Below are 23992 nucleotides of genomic sequence, written 5' to 3' on the forward strand. Positions count from 1 at the left end.
CAATCTTACATCCCCACAACCAATAGACTTTTTAACAGTAACTGTTGATGTGAGATTTACAGTGCAGTATTCACAGTGCTTCACTTTTTCTACATTTTATTATGTTACAGCCTTATTCCAAAATGAATTAAATTCATTAGTTTTTTTTTTTGTCAAATTTATTAAATTTTAAAAAATAAATAATCCACAGCCTTTGCCATGACACTCAGAATTGAGCTCAGGTGCATCCTGTTTCCACTGATCATCCTTGAGATGTTTCTACAACTGGACTGGAATCCACCTGTGGTAAATTCAGTTGAATGGCCATGATTTGGAAGGGCTGTGAATACTTGGATGCACTGTATGTTAATGACTGCGTGAGCTTATCTGTTTATGTTTAGTATATGGTGACATTTCTGTGTAAAAGCAAATATGAGAGCTGCAATCTCAATTCCCCCCATGGTGGATGAATAAAAGTATCTATAGAATATATTACTGCTGCTGACAGAGTCCATTCTCTAACTAAAGGCCAAGTTTTCTTTTGATATTTTTAGCACAATGTGCTGCTGCTACTTCTCTGTGTATTAAGTAAAATCACAAATGCAGGACTTTTATATGTAATGGAGTAGTTTATAGGGTGGTCCTACCTTAAGCCAAAATTCTAAATATGTGATGTTTAATATGCTGCCCTCTCATGGACCATAATGCAAACTGTATCACAGTTTGCATGTGGTGTGACTGACCTCAAAAATACAGACATTGCATAATTTAAAAAACAGGCAAATACAGAACACCACCTTGTCCAAGCCAACTGAAAATGAGAGATCATACAAACTGATAATGAGTTATTTGTAGCTGTGAATAAACCCTCCTCTATGAACAATTCAAATGTTGTCTTACTAATCCATTTGTGAAGAAGTGAACAAGTGTTTTGCATCCAAACTCAGATTCCGTCTGACAATGCAAATGACCCTGTCACATACGTATAAGATATCTGAGAGCTGTTCAAAAACAGTCATACTGTAGAAGAAGGAACTAATGATTCCACGTATCTGTTGAGCCCCAGCATATCCACAATGTTCTTATGTGTGTGTGTCAGCATCCTGACTGTATTTCACCCTTGTTCAGGAGGGACAGGCCTTCGGCATGCATACTCTGCTGGAGATATTATCATTGGAGGACTGGTCCCTGTTCACCTTTCGACCAACAGAAGCCCAACACCCGGACCACTCTCCTGTATTCAGTAAGTAAAGCCTCATTAGACAAGCCTTTTTAGAAAACATATGCTGTAGCCAAAATGAACTCAGTTGTAAATTTCATCTTTTGCAGATATGATTTCCGAACATTCCTACACACTCAAGTGTTGATATATGCCATCAGAGAAATAAACCAGCGCACACCAAAGGTTCTACCCAACATCACCTTAGGATATGACATTTATGACACTTGTGGAGATGTCAGCATTGCCATCCTAGCAACACTTCAACTGCTGCAGAAGCAGCCAAACCCTCTGAGCTGTCAACTAAATGAAGACATTCAATCTACTTTAACTGAACCCAAAACAAAGGTGGTGATTGGTGAGACACATTCTGAAGTATCAATAGCTGTCGCACGAGTTGTTGCTCTGTCTTCAGTTACACAGGTTTGTCTTCTCTGTACCTGTTCACTACAGTTAAAAATACACACGAAGCTAATTTCTAAATTGCTGAATTCCTAACTAAATCTGAATCTCTGCAAATCCATTAATGTGAATATAATATAATCTATTGATAAACTTCATAGGTCAGTTTTGCAAACTACATGCAGAAGAATTTTAATATGATTTTATTCTTGCTTGTCACAGATAAGCTATGCATCAACAAGTGGGCTGCTCAGTGAGAAGTTGAAGTTCCCCACTTTTCTGCGAACAATAACAAGTGATAAATTTCAGACAAAGGCCATTGCAGAACTGGTGAAGCTGTTTCACTGGAAAACAGTAGCCATTATAGGAAGTGATGATGAGTATGGGAAGTATGGGAGCGATGCCCTTACAGTCATCTTCAATCAAGAGCTCATCTGCATTGAATTTGTTGACATTCTGCCTGGTGACTTTTCCCAGAACAATTCCAAAACCCATACATGGCTTAATACACTGGTGAAAAAAATCAATGAGTCCACTGCAGAGGCCATCATCATTTTCACCAAGGACGCCAATGTTGGCATCATCATGGAAGCAGCTATTAAATACAACTTCAACAGAACTTGGATCGCAAGTGATTCGTGGTCCACGTCTGCAGAGGTCTCTAAAATGCCAGGCATCGAGTTGGCTGGGCAGGTTTTTGGGTTCATCTCTAAGAGGAATGAGGTGCCTGGTTTTGATGCTTATGTGAAGTCACGGTTTAACAAAACCACCAACGCATTTCTTGATGATTTTAATGCTCGCTACAAACTTTGTTCTGAGCAGGCTGAGAGTGAAGGAAAAATTAACTGCACAAACAGACAACTGGGCCAAGAGCAATGCTTGCCCCTAAGTTGCCTGGCTGGTTACATTGACCAGGATAAATCATACAATGCCTATGTAGCTGTTCGGGTCATTGCTGAGGGTCTCAGGAACTTGCTAAAGTGTGACAGCCAACGGTGTGAACGTAGTGCCAGTTTTACAGCCTTGGAGGTATAGTGAAGATACCTTGCTGACATATTTTACATTTTTACTGTTTCGTCTTGCCTGTTTCTTCTGCTTTCAACATATCACCTCTGAGGACTTAATGTCCACTGCTGCTTATTGACCCAACATGCTGGCAGATGTCACAGTAACAAGATCATCAGTGTTATTCATTTTATCTGTCAGTGGTCATACTGTTATTGTTGATCAGTGTATTTCCTATGCTGCATCATGATTTGTTGTTTTACTCGTAGTAGAAGCAATAATAACATATCTTGATTGTAAATACAGTTTTATTTATTTTTGTCTCCTCAGCTTCTCAAGGAAATCCAGAATATCAAGCTCACTTTGAACAGCACAAACATATTCTTCAATGCCAGTGGAGACCCCAGTTTGCCATATGATATAGTACATTGGAGTACGCCTGAATGCAGTCATTGCAAACACATAGAATCCATTGGAGAATACTGGCCAGATGGAACAATCAAAGTCGATAAGCATTTTTCTAAAATGCTCAGAGTCAATGTGAGGTCATTTGTTTATCATATGTTTCCCACAATCATTTCTGAACACCAATTTCACTGATTCTGTTTTATCTCTTTAAGGTAACTATTTACAACTGCTCTAAAACATGTAAACCAGGGTACGAACTAAAAGGGACCAGCAAAAAGTGTTGCAAAGACTGTGTTCAGTGTGCAGATGGAGAATATTCCCCTGCAAATGGTGAGTTTTCTAACCTAGAATTCTTTCTAACATACTGTTGTTCAACAGAAAAGCTGTTGTTCTGCCAGTTTTACATTCATTTGCAAATACTGTCACGTTACTTCGCTTGGTTGCTTCCTTATTTGCATTAAACAAAGTATTATCTATTTCAGGAATTCAAAGAAATTTATTCTTTCTGATGAAAATACTAAAATAAAGACATTTGTCTACATTTACAGGTGACAAGTGCAAGAGCTGCAGTAATACCAGTTATTCATCTCCAGCAAAGGATAAATGTTTGGATAAAACTGAAGAATTCCTCCACTGGTCAGATCCCTTAATTATCATTCTGACTTTCTTGGAATCCTTTGGGATAATTGTTACTGTGGTGTTTGCCGTTCTGTTTATGATCTATCGTAACAGTCCCATCGTCAAGGCAGTTGGAGGCTACTTGTGTTTCTTGGAGCTTATTTCCCTGCTGGCCTGCTTCTGCCTTGCGTTTACATTCACAGGAAGGCCCACTAGGGCCTCTTGCATGGCAGGCCTGCCTCTTTTTGGCATAGCCTTCTCCCTCTGCATCTCATGCATTCTGGCCAACCTGCTCCAAATCTTGGTGGGCTTCAGCTTTGACTTGAAGATAGGATCCTGGATGAAGAAGCTGAATCAGCCAGCGGCTGTGGTGACCGTAGTTTCTGGGATCCAGTTGGCCCTGTGTGTGCCATGGCTGTACTACTACCCCCCATATCCATATATGGATATAGTAGGCACGTCCATTGTGCTGCACTGTCACAAAGGTTCTGAAGAACTCTTTATAGCCATGTTAGGATACAATGCTTTCTTGGGCCTTATTTGTTTCCTGTTTGCGTTCAAAGGCAAACAGCTGCCCGATTTGTATAAAAATGCAAGTTTAATCACTGTCAGTATGCTGGTGTTTTTAATTATTTGGATCCTTTTCATCCCCATTTATATCAATTTGGTAGGAAAGTACAAACGAGCTGTGGAATGTACAGCCATACTCATTTCCAGCTACAGCATCCTCGGAGGTCACTTGGCCCCAAAGTGTTACATTATGCTGTTCAGGAAAGAAATGAACGACGAGACCGCCATTACTGAGTACATCAGGAAGCATTACGAGAAGAATGGCATGGCTGTGCTGAAATTATAAACCTGAGCAGAAACCAGCCTTTACAGTTTAGCAATTAGAGTATGGTCATACAACCTGTGTACAGCATGTATTTATGCTACATATACTGGCAGATACAGATGCTGTTTTTTTTTTGTTCTCCTGCTTCACTGCTGTCACTGTTGCTGTTGCTTACTAAGATGTTTTGTAAATAAATTAAAATAAGTGGTGATTCTTATTATACAAAAAAAAAAAAACTGTTAAAAAGAAACTCCTGTATTTGCAAACTACATAAAGACCTAGATGCAAACCTTTTTTTGATTATATTGTTAGATATGAGTCAGGCTGTTGAATCGACAAATGGCATGAGTTTACAGATTTATTTAAATGACCACATAAATGGAACTGATCAAATTTTATGGGAACGTGTATAATCCATCGTATCGTTAAAGTTTGTTCATTTGTATAGTTAGGTTGGGCTTGTTTTGTTTGTTTTTTTTATTTAATTTTTACTGTGAAGTTTCTCACTTCCAATGAATGTTCACTGTATAGACAATTAATCTGACGAATGGCTAATCGCAGAGTTGATTTATTTAAAAACTAATGAGACAATGATCATCTGCAGCACCATGGTTCCTAAACATGAATTGCTGTGTGCATTAGCATAATAAACTAGAAAAAAACCTCTGTTGAACATAAAATTCTCCATTTATGATACACTACGAGACCTAACATCATTTGCTGATAAAATGAGTTAACTCAAAAATAAAAAGATATAAAAGTGCATTAAAATACAAAACAACTTAATGAAATGAACTACTAAAATGTCATGAGCTGGTGAGGTGCTGGAGGAAAGGAGAGGCGGTAGGACCCAAATGCTGGACAACAAAAGGTTTTTATTCCACCTGGGATTTCCAGGGTTAAACAAACTAAGCCCACGAGAACCGGGTGAGACAGTAAGCTTACAAGACCGGGTGAGACGGTCAACATAAAAAACATCCTCATCAACACTTCTTAGTTCACTAATTACAACCAATGCTTCAACGGGGAACAAAGGAAGGAGGGAGGTATAAATAGGGAAAACACAAAGGGTGATTAAACACAGGTGAAAGGGATAAACAATAGACACCAGGTGAAACTAATGAACACAAATAACTAAAGTAAAGCTACCGGAGACCAGAGCAGGGGGAAGACAGGAATTCTCTACAAAATACAGGTCCCCCGGCTGGAAGTCCCAAAGGGGAATCATGACATAAAACTATCACTGATTATGGATAATTACTAGAATATCAATATCTACTCACACGTTGGCTGTGTCTGAATGTCCAGCCTTATATAGTGGACTACAGTGCACTCAATTAGCAAATAGTTTCCCACTTACCCACTACTTTTTTTCTGCTGCCGATTGTAAGGTAACAAGTAATGAGCTGGCACATGTAGAAGCCACTTCCTGTTTCAAACTCAAATGATTTTTATTATTTTAATAATTTTTGTGGTAAAAATTAATTTTTTATTTTTTTATTTTTCTTAAAAGGTGTAATTTAACCATCTGTTCATCATTTTCAGACGCAATCTTGAATCTACATTTATAAACACTGTACTCTTATAGTCATGAGCGTTTATAATTCAACCTGACAACATTTCAGAGGCAAGTATTGTGCTTTTTCCTCCCCTACATTAAAATGACAAGAGTTGCTTTGACAATTATAATTCTTCATGTGATCATCTTATAAAATATGATACATGCAGATTAATCTACCAACCCGCGTGTAAATGAGGTAAAATTTGGTCAACCTCAAACAAAAGTTTAGCTTACACCTTTAAATACTGTGACCCAATTTTATAGAATATATTACTCTTGCTGACAGAGTCCATTGTCTAACTAAAGGCCAAGTTTTCTTTTGATATTTTTGACACATTTTGCTGCTGCTACTTCTCCATATGTATTAAATAAAATCACAAATGCAGGACTTTTATATGTAATGGACTAGTTTCCAACCACTGCTTATATAACAAGTATCCAAGAAGTGGGTTTGAAGTTGATGATTCTTGATGGCTGTTAAAGCCAAAAAACTCCAGGCTCACTCGCTTTTTCTGGAGATTGTGACCATAATAAACTTTGCACATTTAGCAGATGGAGTTTTGCTCATTTTGTGATGGAACTGACAATAAAATTCTGGGCACCTGCAGGATATCTCTCCAATAATTAACACGTTTTGAATTAATTTGCAAAATATATCTCTGCTATGGATTTACAGCATTATTGGCACATTACTATAGTTTAAGTTGCTGTTTGAAACACAGATTAAATGAGTGGAGCTGATGTGTTGTATGCTGCCCTCTCATGGACAATAGAGCAAACATTCACAGTTTGCACTACTAAAGGAGACAATGCATGATTTAAAATACGGGCAAATATACTAAATGCTGCCTTGCTGCCTCGTCCAGCTGAAGATGAGAGATCATACAAACTGATAATGAGCTATTTGTAGCCATGAGCAAATCCTCATCTATGAACAATTCAAATCATGTTGTTCCGTTCTTGCCTATCCATTGTTTTGAGGATGTGTTAGTAAGAATGAGTGTTTTGCATTCAAATTCAGATGCTGACATTGCAAATGACCCTTTAATACTTCCCACACAGGGATGATATATGTGAGCTATTGTTCAAAAACAGTCATAATGTAGAACAAGAAGCTAATGATTCCACGTATCTGTTGAGCCCCAGCATATCCACAATGTTCTTATGTGTGTGTGTCAGCATCCTGACTGTATTTCACCCTTGTTCAGGAGGGACAGGCCTTCGGCATGCATACTCTGCTGGAGATATTATCATTGGAGGACTGGTCCCTGTTCACCTTTCGACCAACAGAAGCACAACACTCGGACCACTCTCCTGTATTCAGTAAGTAAAGCCTCATTAGACAAGCCTTTTTAGAAAACATATGCTGTAGCCAAAATGAACTCAGTTGTAAATTTCATCTTTTGCAGATATGATTTCCGAACATTCTTACACACTCAAGTGTTGATATATGCCATCAGAGAAATAAACCAGCGCACACCAAAGGTTCTACCCAACATCACCTTAGGATATGACATTTATGACACTTGTGGAGATGTCAGCATTGCCATCCTAGCAACACTTCAACTGCTGCAGAAGCAGCCAAACCCTCAGAGCTGTCAACTAAATGAAGACATTCAATCTACTTTAACTGAACCCAAAACAAAGGTGGTGATTGGTGACAGGTATTCTGAAGTATCAATAGCTGTCGCACGAGTTGTTGCTCTGTCTTCAGTTACACAGGTTTGTCTTCTCTGTACCTGTTCACTACAGTTAAAAATACACACAAAGCTAATTTCTAAATTGCTGAATTCCTAACGAAATATGAATCTCTGCAAATCCATTAATGTGAATAAATATAATCTATTGATAAACTTCATAGGTCAGTTTTGCAAACTACATGCAGAAGAATTTTAATATGATTTTATTCTTGCTTGTCACAGATAAGCTATGCATCAACAAGTGGGCTGCTCAGTGAGAAGTTGAAGTTCCCCACTTTTCTGCGAACAATAACAAGTGATAAATTTCAGACAAAGGCCATTGCAGAACTGGTGAAGCTGTTTCACTGGAAAACAGTAGCCATTATAGGAAGTGATGATGAGTATGGGAAGTATGGGAGCGATGCCCTTACAGTCATCTTCAATCAAGAGCTCATCTGCATTGAATTTGTTGACATTCTGCCTGGTGACTTTTCCCAGAACAATTCCAAAACCCATACATGGCTTAATACACTGGTGAAAAAAATCAATGAGTCCACTGCAGAGGCCATCATCATTTTCACCAAGGACGCCAATGTTGGCATCATCATGGAAGCAGCTATTAAATACAACTTCAACAGAACTTGGATCGCAAGTGATTCGTGGTCCACGTCTGCAGAGGTCTCTAAAATGCCAGGCATCGAGTTGGCTGGGCAGGTTTTTGGGTTCATCTCTAAGAGGAATGAGGTGCCTGGTTTTGATGCTTATGTGAAGTCACGGTTTAACAAAACCACCAACGCATTTCTTGATGATTTTAATGCTCGCTACAAACTTTGTTCTGAGCAGGCTGAGAGTGAAGGAAAAATTAACTGCACAAACAGACAACTGGGCCAAGAGCAATGCTTGCCCCTAAGTTGCCTGGCTGGTTACATTGACCAGGATGAATCATACAATGCCTATGTAGCTGTTCAAGTCATTGCTGAGGGTCTCAGGAACTTGCTAAAGTGTGACAGCCAACGGTGTGAACGTAGTGCCAGTTTTACAGCCTTGGAGGTATAGTGAAGATACCTTGCTGACATATTTTACATTTTTACTGTTTCGTCTTGCCTGTTTCTTCTGCTTTCAACATATCACCTCTGAGGACTTAATGTCCACTGCTGCTTATTGACCCAACATGCTGGCAGATGCCACAGTAACAAGATCATCAGTGTTATTCATTTTATCTGTCAGTGGTCATACTGTTATTGTTGATCAGTGTATTTCCTATGCTGCATCATGATTTGTTGTTTTACTCGTAGTAGAAGCAATAATAACATATCTTGATTGTAAATACAGTTTTATTTATTTTTGTCTCCTCAGCTTCTCAAGGAAATCCAGAATATCAAGCTCACTTTGAACAGCACAAACATATTCTTCAATGCCAGTGGAGACCCCAGTTTGCCATATGATATAGTACATTGGAGTACGCCTGAATGCAGTCATTGCAAACACATAGAATCCATTGGAGAATACTGGCCAGATGGAACAATCAAAGTCGATAAGCATTTTTCTAAAATGCTCAGAGTCAATGTGAGGTCATTTGTTTATCATATGTTTCCCACAATCATTTCTGAACACCAATTTCACTGATTCTGTTTTATCTCTTTAAGGTAACTATTTACAACTGCTCTAAAACATGTAAACCAGGGTACGAACTAAAAGGGACCAGCAAAAAGTGTTGCAAAGACTGTGTTCAGTGTGCAGATGGAGAATATTCCCCTGCAAATGGTGAGTTTTCTAACCTAGAATTCTTTCTAACATACTGTTGTTCAACAGAAAAGCTGTTGTTCTGCCAGTTTTACATTCATTTGCAAATACTGTCACGTTACTTCGCTTGGTTGCTTCCTTATTTGCATTAAACAAAGTATTATCTATTTCAGGAATTCAAAGAAATTTATTCTTTCTGATGAAAATACTAAAATAAAGACATTTGTCTACATTTACAGGTGACAAGTGCAAGAGCTGCAGTAATACCAGTTATTCATCTCCAGCAAAGGATAAATGTTTGGATAAAACTGAAGAATTCCTCCACTGGTCAGATCCCTTAATTATCATTCTGACTTTCTTGGAATCCTTTGGGATAATTGTTACTGTGGTGTTTGCCGTTCTGTTTATGATCTATCGTAACAGTCCCATCGTCAAGGCAGTTGGAGGCTACTTGTGTTTCTTGGAGCTTATTTCCCTGCTGGCCTGCTTCTGCCTTGCGTTTACATTCACAGGAAGGCCCACTAGGGCCTCTTGCATGGCAGGCCTGCCTCTTTTTGGCATAGCCTTCTCCCTCTGCATCTCATGCATTCTGGCCAACCTGCTCCAAATCTTGGTGGGCTTCAGCTTTGACTTGAAGATAGGATCCTGGATGAAGAAGCTGAATCAGCCAGCAGCTGTGGTGACCGTAGTTTCTGGGATCCAGTTGGCCCTGTGTGTGCCATGGCTGTACTACTACCCCCCATATCCATATATGGATATAGTAGGCACGTCCATTGTGCTGCACTGTCACAAAGGTTCTGAAGAACTCTTTATAGCCATGTTAGGATACAATGCTTTCTTGGGCCTTATTTGTTTCCTGTTTGCGTTCAAAGGCAAACAGCTGCCCGATTTGTATAAAAATGCAAGTTTAATCACTGTCAGTATGCTGGTGTTTTTAATTATTTGGATCCTTTTCATCCCCATTTATATCAATTTGGTAGGAAAGTACAAACGAGCTGTGGAATGTACAGCCATACTCATTTCCAGCTACAGCATCCTCGGAGGTCACTTGGCCCCAAAGTGTTACATTATGCTGTTCAGGAAAGAAATGAACGACGAGACCGCCATTACTGAGTACATCAGGAAGCATTACGAGAAGAATGGCATGGCTGTGCTGAAATTATAAACCTGAGCAGAAACCAGCCTTTACAGTTTAGCAATTAGAGTATGGTCATACAACCTGTGTACAGCATGTATTTATGCTACATATACTGGCAGATACAGATGCTGTTATTTTTTTGTTCTCCTGCTTCACTGCTGTCACTGTTGCTTACTAAGATGTCTTGTAATGAAATTAAAATAAGTGGTGATTCTTATTTTCAATTTAAAAATTGGTACCAAAAAACAAACAAAAAACTCCTGTATTTGCAAACTACATAAAGACCTAGATGCAAACCTTTTTTTGATTATATTGTCAGATATGAGTCAGGCTGTTGAATCGACAAATGGCATGAGTTTATAGTTGATTTTGTGAACTCCTTTAGGAAATATCCTTTTAACCTGTGGCTTGAAGAAACATGTTTACACTGTGAATTGTTTTCAAGGTGTATAAATTACTGGTCTGGTCAACAGTCCAGATGATGTCTGAGAAAAAACTGAGATAATGATCATCTGTAGCACTGTGGTTCCTAAAAATGTATTGGGTGTATTGGCATAATAAACTACAAAAACAGAACACCAGTTTAACATAAAATTCTCCATTTATGATACGCTATGAGACCTAACATTTGCTGATAAAATAGTTAAAATTAGATAATAGATAAAATTAGTTAATTCAAAAATAAAGAGAGAAAAATACAAAACTTAATATAAGGAACTGTTAGATCACTGATTACAGAATTATTAGAATATCAATATGTACTCACTTCATGTTAACCTCTAGTAACAGACAAATGAAACTTTGTGAACTGAGAACTACGTTATACAATCTATTTCCTGCATTGTGTTAAAGTCCAAATTTGACTTCAGGGCTTCCAGTATTTTGACATCCCATACCTGAGTGTGAGTAATTTGTGTGATTGGGTTTGTTGTTGAGTGTCAACTCTGCTGTTACTGAAGCACAGTTGCAAGCGACAAGCAGACAGCAGTGAAATGAAAGAACATTCATCGATGTCAGATAAGCGTTAACTAAGCATTTAACTGCACATATGCAAAAATCTGAGCATATCCTTTTATAACCAATAGATGGGGCTAGTCACATTCTGTAAACAGATTTCTAAGGCCCCGGGTGCTGTAGTTATTTCAGCAACTGAAATTATTTGGTCCCACTTGAATAAAACAGAACATCTGTAATTTGGCTCTGCACCTAATGTTTTATTTGTTAAAAAATACAAAAAAATTTTCCATAGGAAAGCATGAATTTGCAATCCCATCTCTTTCATATCCATTTCAAATCTATGGGTAAACATTGCTTAAACAGATTTCTTGCCTTGAACATACAAAACATAAAAGAAAATAAGGAGAGGAGGTGCAGTCTGCCCTTTTGAGTCCCTGTTTTTTAGGTGTTTATCTTGATTTGTTTTTAGAGGCACCTGTAGTGTCTGAAACGTGTGTGGATCACAAGCTTGACATGCAGCTGTAATGTCTTAGTATATGAATCTATACTACAGTTTGAAAAGATGTTGCAATTGCTGCAGCCATGTCAGCACAGTCAGTACATGATGGTTTTGTAACGTGCAGAGTATGATTAATGAATATGGCCTCTAAGTATATGTATTTAAATTTTGCATGGGAATTAGTTCAGAGAAGCATTTACAAAACAAACACACTGATGCTATTGTAGGAATGCCAGCAAAAACAAATATGGGCCTTGACATTAACATCTTAACACTTGTGGGGTTCTGTACAGTCATGGAAAGGATAAATATTAATATAGCAGCTATTTAATGAGGAAAAGAATCACCCCTCCACCCACCACTTTGAGAGTCACTTGCTAAGGATGTGGCTTCCACTGTTAACAGATTTGAAGGGTTAGTTTAATCTCACCCCCAAAACTGGTGATTGCTGAAACTTTAAGCAACCCACTGCTACCATTATCATTAACCCTTCACCACCTGAAAGTGTCAAGAATTGAGATCTATGGTGAAGGAAAACTTTCAGTGATAAGTGATTTAATTTGCAGAGTAACTAGTTTGCTGATTCCAACAAATTGTAGTTCTTATAGTTGTTTCCCTAAAGTAAGGCGGGAAGACTGCAGAAAGTCAAGTACAAAGCTGCCTTGTAACACTGCCTGGAACCCACAAAGAAACCTAAGTGTGATTCAGCCTCATTGCATTGGGAATTGACCCCCAGCTTCCATACAGAAATGTGCGCAACATATCCCTCTCATTCTCCTGTCAAGTAACTGGCCTTGCAATTTCACATACATTTGGGGAGCGAAACCTTCCCCACTAATTGAAGAACGCTAGGCTGAACACTTCTGTGATGTACAGTATGTGTTTAAACCACATTAGTCTGGCAAGAGTGGGTGGGCATCTTCAAGCAGTTTTCTCGACCACAGCAGGCTGGTACTTCAAAGAGAGAGGACTCCTCCATAGGAGCTGGCAGGCCCTGGGAATGAATCTGCTGCATATGTTGCCTGGAAAAAGCAATACAAAGTTAGATTCTCCAGAAAGACAAGCTACTGAAGCCTACAAATGTTTTAGACACTTTCAGTGAGCCATCCATCAACTACCCTTTCGAGCTTTAGTAAAAATCTACTCACCAGGCATTACGGGACATGACATAATGTATGTCTGGTCTTTGAAAACCATTGAAGGTGGAGGCAGCTGCCACAGTGTAGGCACCCATATTCTCAAACACTAGCCAGTCGCCCACCTGCAGCTCAGGCAGGTTACACTGCTCAACAATGCGATCAAGGCCATCGCAGGTTGGGCCCCAGATACTGCATGGGTACATGACTTCATCAGGCTTTGGCTTCTATTAGTATTAAAGACAGGAGGAGAAAAACATTCACATTTGTTTCACCTTTCATTCACCCATATATCTGAAACATGTGGCCATTTATATCCTTGAATATCACCTAACCTTATGCAGTGTTGGTAAACAATGAGCATGGTCGAAGAGTATGCAGTTGAAAGATCCATACACTCCATCATTAACATAGTACATCAGTGTCTTCTCACTGGCTCCTTCATCTTCCTCTGTAAAGCAAGAATAATTACTATGGATTTTTTTTTTTTTCCCCCCCAGTATCAAACTCTGCAAATTAGTGTTTTAATCACTACTCTCACCATCAGAACCTGACTCCTCATCCATGATGACCTTTTTGGCAATGATGTTGACAACCAGTGTGTAAGCAGAGGCTACATAAAAGCGTCCTGGCTCAGCAATTATCTTAACGGCAGTGTCAACAGGGAAATACTTCTCCAGGGCTGGGTTGATTACAGCTGTGATCTAGAAAGAAGTAAATGTCCAGAGGCAAATCAGACTAGCAAAGAAAAACAAGCCCCAGCAGTGATACCGATAAATTTCAAAATACATACCTCTTCAAACTTGATTGGACTATCATCTGACCCAGGGAATCCACCACCAATGTCCAAAAGGTTCATACCGAAACCCAGCTCATTCTAGGTCACAAAATTAGGAGTTTTTGGTGACTTTTCTTCCTTTGTTGGGTAAAAACCCTCAATTCAGATGCATATAGTGCAGTCACAACTTACCCCCATAGCAAAAACACAGTGGGCATCAGCAATAGCTTGGGTGAAACTCCGAGGATCAGTGCAGCCACTTCCAACATGAAAGCTCACACCAACAACATCCAGCCCTAGTTCTTTAGCCCTCTCCAGAAGACTTCGACAAGCTTTGAGTGGAGCCCCAAACTTTACACTGAGACGACAGACTGCTTTTGAGTCATCTGTGGCAATACGCAGCACCAGCCTGAGCAGAAAAACACCAAGTCGTTAAACTGTGTTGGGAGGGAGAGGAAAAAAAGAAGAAAAAAAAAAAACCTAAAACTGAAAGCCTTCATTATGAATATAAAATGGCTTACTTGGCATTATCATGACAACGGGCCACTTTCATGAGTTCCACCTCACTGTCAAAGGTCATCATCTGGACCCCATGGGTGGCTGCATACTTGATCTGAGAAACCTGCTTGCAGGGGTTGGCATAGATGATTCTGCTTGGATCCACTCCCAGAGACTGAACCATCTGAATCTCTGCCTACAGAAAGAATATGCCAACTCAGCAACACAAGTGTCCGTTTAACAATTAAAAAAAAAAAAAAAAGCTACCACTGAAATTTTAGATAAACTTTGCATTATGTTATTCTGACAAACTATGGTGCATTTCTCAACACACCTTGCTTGCACAGTCAAAACCAATCCCCTGGGATGCCAGGGTCCTAACCACAGCTTGGCTGTCATTGCATTTGACAGCATAGAAAGGAGTGACACGTGGTAGGGCCCTCATCCAGCGAAGGTGTTTCTTCAACACATCTCCCAAGTCACAGATGTAGAAGGCATCCCTGTCATCCTGAGCAGATTTTAAATACCAATTAATATCCAATTTAAAATAAATTATGTATATATATATATATATATATAAATAAAATATTGTCATGCACACCAACAATACCAGAAACTTTACTTAGAATTCAGTTTGCCATTTGTTTTCAGTTGAACCTTTTTGACATTGCTTACCTAACAACTACGGTTATAAACAATGCCAGCACAGGACACTCACCGTCATGGATGACTCGTTAATCTTCTGTTCAACAATATCTTTGGCAGAGAAGCCCTCCTCCAGGAAAGCAAATTCAAATGGGAATTCAGTGGGTGTGGCAGTGTTCATGGTCACAAGTTCTTTTGATTGGTCACTAGTGAACTGGAAGAAGGGGGATGCAACACAGCGATTACATTCAACTTGGAGAAAAGTCTTTTGTTCCCCACTCATGGGAAATTCTTAAAATGTTACATAAATCCCAAAGAATGATTCTTCAGTGAATGATTGTAAAACGCTGTCGGAATGAAACGACAGTAGTGAATCAACTCACATATGGCGATACACTTACTTGGATACGAAAGAGATGGAATTTGGTACGTCTGTTATTTAGGTGCAGAAAAGCCAAGGTGGCTCACCGGTGAAGTTAAATCCCTTCAAATAAGACTCGAGGCCAGGGCCTGCAGAGTGGCCAGTGTGTAATTTCCTAGAGTGATGATTCTGTAAACAAACATGTTTATATTTTTACTGAGTCAACGGGAGAATAAAGCAGGGCGAAGAATGTCACCATATAACTATTAACTCACTTCACTTTAGTGGCATTAAAGCGCCGTTCACATTACAAGACGCGAGGCTTCAGGGACGCCCAAGACATTTAAACATCAATGCCGATTCGTCTTGTAACTATCACAACTTGACACCATATGTCTAAACAAGTCAAAGTCGTTAAGTCTCACCATGTGCAATTACAAGTTAGACCCTCCACCAGTTAGTAGAATGGCATGAAAATGAACCAATCAACGACTAACAAATTACGCCGACGTCAATGTGCCGGTTCCGCTTACAGCTTTTCGTGCCATGAGGCAATGCATCACTTAAAGTTAGCACTAACACGACTCTTTAAAAAAAAAATTAAAAAAGTAACTTGTTGAGAGTAGCGTAAACACACAGAATCCGATTGCTCTGAAGAGTTACCATCACAAGCAAATGTTATGCCTGTTACTCACCTAGCTACCTAAAGTTAACACAGATAATAGAAAACCTGGCCGCTAACTAGCCGCATACCACACCGGCCACGTCGTAACGTTAGTACTAAGTTAGTCAACCCTCCAAAACCATTCAGTTGACTTACACATGCAATTCCTACGGATACGAAGAAATATCATGAATACCCTGCAGTCAAGAGTCCCATTTTCATTGTTCTTTTTAAGATCTCACTGAGCAAGCCTGCAAGCTAACGTTAGCTGTTAGCATATGGTTTGCTAACGCGGGCTAGCTGACAAGCTTAAGATCAAATCTAACGTTCTCCGCATTACTTCAGTAATACGACATCAAAAAACCGCTTACCTTAAAAAGCATTTACAAAGAGTTTGTCCATTACACCCGAAAGATGGGATAAAAAAAAACGCGCAAGGCAGCCCTTCACAAGTCAGCCCGCTGCTGGACCTGCGTCACTTCCCTACAAGGATTAAAACTGGAGCAGACGGTAGATGGTGAGCCTGACAGTATTTATAGAGAAGTCGTTACTATGACAACGCAGCCAGCTAAAACCGGCCCCCCATCCACGTAAGAACCGGTTTAGTCTTGCATTTCATCCACATGTACAACGGTTAACTAGTTTAGCACTTTTAGGCCTGTCTGCCCCCAGTTTGTTTTTTTCCCCAGGTAAATAAACTTGCTTATTTTGCCAGGTTTTCCAAGGATACTTAAGAAGTCGTCTTTATATTGAAATCTGTGTATTTATGGTTTTTTTGGCTGTTCAGGTTAAAAATCAATCTCAATAAATCAAGAAATTTGAATGGGCATGGTCATTTTATTAAAAAATAAAACTATATTTGATAAGGAAACAAATCTTTAATTTGTCCTTAAAAGAATGTTTACTAGAGTAGAGTTTTTCTTTTTTAATAAATTTGCAAACATTTCTACATTTCTGTTTTTTTCTGTCAAGATGGGGTGCTGAGTGTACATTAATGAGAAATAAAATGAACTTTTTTGATTTTGGCAAATGGCTGCAATGACACAAAGAGTGAAAAATTTAAAGGGGTCTGAATACTTTCCGTACCCACTGTATACAACTAATGCAATGAACAATCATTGAGGAAGTGGTACATTTTTATATACATAATTTCCATCCAGGTTTGTCCAAATAAAAAATACATACTGTGTCTAAGATTTAAAAAACTACGCATCTTATGGTACTAGTAATTTTGAACAGTAAAATTTCTGTCCAACTAATATTTCCCCCTTTCAGTTCAAAGGTTGCTTTCACAGGCAGTTGGTTTGCAAGCAGCGCTTACCAAATGCAGGAATATGAAGGATTTAGTGTGTTGCACAGGCATCAGTTCCACCACACCAAGAGGAAACATTGAGGACCACATATGTGTGGGTCTTGAGGCCACAATTGAAATGGCATTTTACTCTTTGCACAACAGTTTCCATTCAAATCTTCTGCAGGATTAGTGAATGAAGTCATTTGTTCCAAGTAATTTAATGATTAAAATGGAAAAAAGCATAGCCATTTATGAATTGTTCAAAAAAAAGTTTATTATTGACATATTGTGCAATAATCCCTATACATTACAGTTTTCCTTATGGTCCTGTCCTGAATCTCATATTCCTCCCCCTATGAAGATTCATGCCTCTCAGCCAGGAAGTGGGTCTACACTTGGGGGCAAATTCATTTTCAACAGATGTTTATCAACTTGTTCAAAAATCACAAGATCACAAAACTTTAAAAAATGTATTACATAGTAAACACAGGGGAGACTGTGTGTCTTCCAGTCATTTCTTTTTGTTTCTGTTTTTGTCTCTACTCCACAAAATGTTTTTTGCTTCTAGCCTGTCCTTCACTCCCCCCCTGCTCCTCTTGAACTGTCTGTCTTACTCTATGTGGAGTTTCTGTTATCGCTGTTGAACATTGTGGCCTAATACTCACATTTACATTGCTTCACAGAAGATTGCCAGATGAAGATTGTTATTGGCCACCAACACGGTATAGTGCAACATATCTGGCTTTGGACATTTCTTTGCTTCTCTGTTCTGAAGCTGTCTGTGACAATTGTCTGGTCCCTACCAAAACAAAGAACAAAGCCATAAGTCCATAGCCATAGGTGTGTGTACTGAATATACTGTATATTTGTATGCACTGTTAGTTTTGCATTGTATGGTGGGCTTTGAGCACTTTAGTGTAGTATTTGGGCTGTTCACTATTCAAAATGTTACTGTTGACAGTTGCATATACGTTATAAGACACTAGCACAGTTTTTACATTACCAAATGTTAATTTGCTTAATACAGAATAATTGCATAGTAAAATAACACAATTTTACTGTGTTAACATCCTATTTACCTAGGAAAAGTAGGAAGTACTAGTACTCCAGAAATAAATTATTCTTGGAAAGTTTTTCTTTCAATGTTTTTCTATGCAATTTTGTTCCAACACCAATGTCAACTAATTATATAATGGAATATAAACTTATAATTTCTTTTTTTTTTCTTTTTGAACATGAAGCAGCAGAAGCTATCTGTGAAAGTGTCTGGCCTCTACCACTGTTTGAACAAAGTCCATAGTTGTAGGTGTATGTACTGAATATATATTTTTATGCACTGCTAGATTTGTGGCAGCACGGTGGATTAGTGGTTAGCAGTGTTGCCTCACAGTAAGAAGGGCTTGGGACAACCCGTCACAGACCTTTCTGTGTGGAGTTTGCATGTTCTCCCTGTGCTTGTGTGGGTTTTCTCCAGGTACTCTGGTTTCCTCCCACAGTCCAAAAACATGTATGTCAGGTTGATTGGTGACTCTAAATTCCCATAGGAGTGAGTGTGAGTGTGTGAGGTTGTTTGTCTCTATGTGGCCCTGTGATGGACTGGTGACCTGTCCAGAGTGTACCCCTGCCTTTCACCCAAAGAGAGCTGGGATAGGCTCCAGCAGATCCCTGTGGCCCTGGTTAAGGAATAAGAGGGTATAATGCATGGATCTTAGTTTTGCATTAGTTAGTTTGGATTGATTGGGCGTTTAGAATTTGAATGTAGTTCTAGGTTATGTTCTAAAAAATTTGCTCTCAACTCAATGAGTTTGTCAAAATAATACATTATTGTATTAACAGGGTATGTTTTGTGATAGATATGACACACCTGCGAAAACCAATCAACTTAAAATTGCTTAGATAGGTGCTCTGAGCATTTCTGAATGACAGGTCAGACAATGCACGGACAATTGGATTTTATGAATGCACCTATAACAACCCACTGGAAAGTGGTTCCTTTTTACCAATAATCCATGTTCCTATAGTTTAGTTAACTCTGTGTGTATGTGTTCTAGGCTGCTAGCACACATAACATGGCTGCTAAAAAAATATCTATGAGCTGGGCAGACAAAAACTGTGCATTTTTCAGCAGACTTCTGCTAAATGTTTCCACCAGCTGTTTGTGTTTCTGACCAGCACAGGCGATGTCAGCAGAAAGAAAAAATGGAGCAGATTCGTCCCAGCTGATGTGATTTCCCTTCAGAATGATACAGAAACATCTGAATCAATATAGGTACTAGTAAGGAGTTATTAACAACACATTGCCAAATAGATATTTTAAACCCAACATTAAGACTTGAAGTGGCAGCCTCAAGAACTAAGAGGAAACAGATTGAGTGGGGTGGTTGGCATTGGGAGTAGCCATTGAAATGAGACCATTTGGGAGACTGGTCCCTGGCCAGAATTTGATGCTGTGGTCTATGCAACAGCAGTTCAAAACCCAACAAGGCAACGTATAGCAGAAATTCAGGTGCAACACTAAACTTGACAAGGTATGTGACGAAAAGATAAATCAGCACATGCCAACAGCAGAAACTGAAGCTTAAATACAAAAAAATGTGAGCGGGCAGGCAGGGAAGCAGAGTCTAGGAGGTACACAATACATACGGAACCCAAAACGCAGAGACTCAGGAGGCCGACATCGAAGTTGGACCAAAAGCAGAGGAAGTCGGCCTCAAAGAGGAACAGGGATCTGATGCTGTTCTGGACGCTGATCCCCCCCAGTGACCAGGAAACTGGCATCGTTCCAGAGGGTAAGGAGGCCCAAAATACATACAGCCTGTCACTGAGAATATCAGGGACAGGAGTGGGGACTTCAGCAGGGTAGTGGTCATCAACACATTGAGGTGCAGAGAACAAAGGCAGAGCCACAGTGGGAACGTATTCCACGGCACACTGAGGTACAGAGGTAAAGGAATCAGATGGGGCTGACAGGGATGGGTCCTTGTCTCTGTCAGGGGACACTTAACCTACAGTGTGTGTACACACACATGCTATACAATGCTTTTCAACTCTCCCTTTACTGTAAGAACCTTCACATCAATCGTGTGTTTTAAAAGAGGTATCCCTCTTCTTTTTGTTTTCTGGTGGCATGCTGGTGCTGACACAGCTGGGTCACATCCTCCATACCATCACAGGTGTGACAGTGACAGTGACCTAAATTTGTCTGGGCTTTGTAGGTCCACCTGTCTGCCAGACAGAGAGACAGACAGCAATAGGGAGAATCGATCAATGCTCAGCACTATGTATGGTGCAAAAACCCAAAGCTTACCAATTTCAAATCATCATCCCATCGGTGTTTTATGGTGGAGGAAGCATCATGATTGGGACTTGCTTCACTGCCTCAGGGCCCAGAACACTAATCATCAGGACGAAAATGAGTTCCCATGTTTACCAAAATGTTCTACAGGATAATGTCAAGGTGGCTGCCCTCCAGTTGAAGCTCAGAAGAAGCTGGGTGATGCAGGAGGACATGACCCCAAGGATTGAAGCAAATTCACCACAGAATGGCTTCAGAAAAAGAAAACATGCCTTTTAGAGTGGCCCAGTCAGAGCCCAGATCTTAACCCCATAGAGCAGGGGTCACCAACCCTGGTCCTCAAGGCCCACTGTCCGGCTGGTTTTCCAACTATCTTTGCCCTTCCAGTTTCTGACTGGCTGAACACACCTGATCCAGGTAATCAGTTGTGTGGAGGGCAAGGATATCTGGAAAACCAGCAGGACAGTGGGCCTTGAGGACCAGGATTGGTGACCCCCTGCCATACAGATGTTGGGAAATGACTCAGTAGAGCTGAGGACACCAGACATCCTACAAATGTGTCTGAGCTGAAGCGGTTGTGTAAAGAGCAATGGCCTAAAATTCCTCCTGAACATTGTGCTACATACTGAAAGTACTTGCCTGAAGTCATTTCTGCCAAAAGAGGTTTGACCAGCTATTCACTCTAATCATTCACTTCCTTTGTCCTCCAGCACTATCAATATTTAATGGGTGTATTTAAAAAAGACACAAGAAATGAGAATAGTTTCTCAGCTTACTCACATTGTGTTTGCCTATTGTTGTGACTTAGACAAAGGTCAGATCACATTTTAAAGCAAAGAATGCATACAAAGAGTTAATGTCAAAAGGTTCACCTACCTTTTCTTACCACTGTACGTGCATTTAACCTTGAAAAATAAAACTGTTCATCCAGCATTTGATTTGCAGATGAAATAATCAAAATAGGCTATTACATTTCATTTAGAGAAATGATTTAGATTATAATGAAATTAGCTTTGACTATGTAGCGGCTACACTTGCCCACTTGTCACCTGGAGTGAAAAAAGGAGGAAAGTTGTTTAGTCTGGATCTTTGATCACTCAAAACTTCTTTCACCTTTGACCCACCCAGTTAGTGCACTCAGCAGTGAGAAGGCCATGGCAAAAAAATATTTTCCCTGGAGCATCTTTTTGCCCCTTTTTTGGGTTAGCCTGAAGCTTGGACAATAGGCTGCATCAGCAAATTTCTTGTTATTGATCCTTTCGGAATAAAAAGGTGCAGACTGAAGAGAAAACTCAGTGTTTCATTTTTTACATATCATGGTTCACAATCATATTTGCTTAGTGAAATTCAGGACGGGAGTAGTTGATGCAAAAGACCTCCTCAAGGCCTGAGAATTTACAGCCAGTTGGCAGGCATTTGTGCCAACATCAAATTAGGTTCAAGTGCTTGATAACCAGTGAATTTGTGTTTCAAAGATGTGAGGCTCAGTGCTCGCTGCTGTGAAACCTCCTACTTAATGGAGCACAATGGATAAAAGATGTAAAGTCATTACATCAAACAGGGAATAATACCATGCTGGAACCACAAACCTTGATTAGATGGTTTGACTCAGTCACATTAAATAATCCTGGTTTTCATTTATTTTGTGTTTACAGTTCAATCTGCCAGATGCCTTGTAAATGGTATGTCATTACAGGGTACAGTATGTCATATAGCACATCTCTCTGGAAAGAGGCAAGGATGTGCACTCTTGGTGCTAGACCTACTGGATTCACTCCTGAGAATTGACTGCCAGTTGTCATGGTAAAGTCAAAACATCTTAAAAGAAAAAAGGAAGAAGTATCCTTCAGAAGTCCTGGAAGAAGGGCACTTTACTAGATTGGCAAAACACACAAAGTGTAAAACAAAGGGAAAAGTGCAAAACAACAACTTGCCAAGAATAATAGGCGTCTATGATTAGTAGTAACCTTTCAGTGCCAGCTGGTTTCCAGGCAACTGTTCTCAGCCAAGAAATAGTCTGGAACCTATTTTAAAATTTGTTGAAACAAATGAGAACAAAAGGCAGAGTCAGGTTAGCTGTTTCCCTGTTCCCACTCCTAATGTTAAGGTAACCAGCTGTCAGCTCTGGCTTCATATTTACCTAACAGGTATGAGAGTTGCATTAAACTTCTAATCACACTCGCTGCCTGAAAGTGAAATGAGTATACTTCCCAGAATGTCAAACTATTCATTTATAGCAAACACACTGACAGTATTTTAGGCTGTGGCAGCAAAGGTTTAGGGGGAAACTGGAGTGTAACATGTTAATTTACTGGAGTCCCCTTTTGTATTGTTCAGGGCATCACAAAACCTGAAAGATGGGCCATGGTGGAAAAGCATGGCAACATCAAATGAGTTCAAATGAGTCTTTGGGCCAATGTTAGCATACTATGGGCTGAAATGCACCTCCCTTCTGTTTGAAATGAGCCAATGCATGAGAAGAAGGGCTTCACACCATCAGCACACTGGGGGATGGGAAGGACACCCAGTGTCCAGACTATTTCCAAGAACTGCAGCTGCAGGCAGGAGAAGGGGGGGGAGATTCATTCACATTTTCTCCTCCCCTCCTCTTACTTCTCACACAAGTACACAATAATCTTTTGCCTGGGAAACATGCTCTAGTTTGAGTATTTCAATAATTTAACACCATTTTGGCACTTTACAAACTGGTATATTTTGGTTTTCAGCAAAAAACAAAACAAAGTTGCACCAAATATAATCTATCGTACAAGAGTTTCACTACAATTTACAATAAAAACAAACATTAAAAAATGACTTTTTTTTTTTTGTTACACACGCGCGCACACACCTTTTCTCCCACTCAATAACTGAAATGGTATGCTCTTTTGAGGATTGGATGCCTGTGACAAGGTGGGTCATCTCATTTCCATTCAGGTCTTCAGCTCTCTAACTATTTCGGGGCTGCTTCTGCTCAAAAGTAAGCATTCAAGATATTTCTGTAAAATGGCATGAGCGTAATATGCACTCAGGCAGCAACATATGATATCTTTTTAATATATTCTAAATTGGCAGAGAGCATCTACACACATGGCACAGACCACCCAGAAGCAGCACAGGTATGTCTGTTTATCAGTGTCTGTCTCTGCCTTTGCCACCTGTGTACAGTGTCGCCAGAATATTACTATACAAAGACATTTGAGTTGAGTTAATGGAAGAATCAACGTCAGCAGACTAGGATGCCCTCATATCAATGCCGGCTTCTTCCTCCTCGTCCTCTG

General features: G+C 39.6%; 4 protein-coding genes across 4 annotated transcripts in view; 2 read left to right on the forward strand and 2 right to left on the reverse strand.

Moving 5' to 3' along the window:
• The first annotated feature begins 1055 nt into the window (after positions 1-1055).
• LOC113130778 (G-protein coupled receptor family C group 6 member A-like) lies at positions 1056-4556 on the forward strand. The gene is made up of 6 exons (XM_026307627.1): positions 1056-1222; positions 1309-1621; positions 1823-2629; positions 2936-3145; positions 3226-3343; positions 3562-4556. Exons 1-6 carry the CDS (start codon positions 1056-1058, stop codon positions 4485-4487), a joined length of 2541 nt encoding a protein of 846 aa, XP_026163412.1. The 3' UTR covers positions 4488-4556.
• A 1662-nt stretch (positions 4557-6218) lies between these two features.
• On the forward strand, positions 6219-10683 carry LOC113130033 (G-protein coupled receptor family C group 6 member A-like). Its single transcript, XM_026306320.2, has 7 exons — positions 6219-6223; positions 7207-7350; positions 7437-7749; positions 7950-8756; positions 9063-9272; positions 9353-9470; positions 9689-10683. Exons 1-7 carry the CDS (start codon positions 6219-6221, stop codon positions 10612-10614), a joined length of 2523 nt encoding a protein of 840 aa, XP_026162105.1. The 3' UTR covers positions 10615-10683.
• Positions 10684-11780: 1097 nt separating this feature from the next.
• Positions 11781-16627, reverse strand: odc1 (ornithine decarboxylase 1). The gene is made up of 11 exons (XM_026307609.1): positions 16497-16627; positions 15502-15650; positions 15174-15314; positions 14790-14963; positions 14479-14651; positions 14150-14366; positions 13973-14056; positions 13721-13883; positions 13515-13630; positions 13192-13406; positions 11781-13065 (listed from the first exon to the last, which is right to left on the reverse strand). The coding sequence occupies exons 3-11, from the start codon at positions 15279-15281 to the stop codon at positions 12927-12929; spliced, it is 1389 nt and encodes a 462-aa protein (XP_026163394.1). The 5' UTR covers positions 15282-15314; positions 15502-15650; positions 16497-16627; the 3' UTR covers positions 11781-12926.
• Positions 16628-22336: 5709 nt separating this feature from the next.
• nol10 (nucleolar protein 10) overlaps positions 22337-23992 on the reverse strand; it is a 20235-nt gene continuing 18579 nt past the window's right edge. The window contains exon 21 of the mRNA XM_026308850.1: positions 22337-23992. This exon is cut by the window's right edge and continues 116 nt beyond it. Coding sequence (XP_026164635.1) covers positions 23962-23992 — 31 coding nt within the window. The 3' untranslated portion in view covers positions 22337-23961.

The sequence above is a fragment of the Mastacembelus armatus genome, chromosome 22 (genome assembly GCF_900324485.2).
Source record: "Mastacembelus armatus chromosome 22, fMasArm1.2, whole genome shotgun sequence".
Classification (NCBI taxonomy): Eukaryota; Metazoa; Chordata; class Actinopteri; order Synbranchiformes; family Mastacembelidae; genus Mastacembelus; species Mastacembelus armatus.

Coding starts and splice junctions, on each gene's coding strand:
- odc1 (XM_026307609.1), bottom strand. CDS start 15,281: ATGAACACTGCCACACCCACTGAATTCCCATTTGAATTTGCTTTCCTG. Junction 14,367..14,478: donor CGTTGTCATGATAATGCCAA/GTAAGCCATTTT, acceptor TTTTCTGCTCAG/GCTGGTGCTGCGTATTGCCA. Junction 13,066..13,191: donor GTCATGTCCCGTAATGCCTG/GTGAGTAGATTT, acceptor TGCTTTTTCCAG/GCAACATATGCAGCAGATTC.
- LOC113130778 (XM_026307627.1), top strand. CDS start 1,056: ATGTTCTTATGTGTGTGTGTCAGCATCCTGACTGTATTTCACCCTTGT. Junction 1,223..1,308: donor GGACCACTCTCCTGTATTCA/GTAAGTAAAGCC, acceptor CATCTTTTGCAG/ATATGATTTCCGAACATTCC. Junction 2,630..2,935: donor CCAGTTTTACAGCCTTGGAG/GTATAGTGAAGA, acceptor TTGTCTCCTCAG/CTTCTCAAGGAAATCCAGAA.
- LOC113130033 (XM_026306320.2), top strand. Junction 7,351..7,436: donor GGACCACTCTCCTGTATTCA/GTAAGTAAAGCC, acceptor CATCTTTTGCAG/ATATGATTTCCGAACATTCT. Junction 8,757..9,062: donor CCAGTTTTACAGCCTTGGAG/GTATAGTGAAGA, acceptor TTGTCTCCTCAG/CTTCTCAAGGAAATCCAGAA.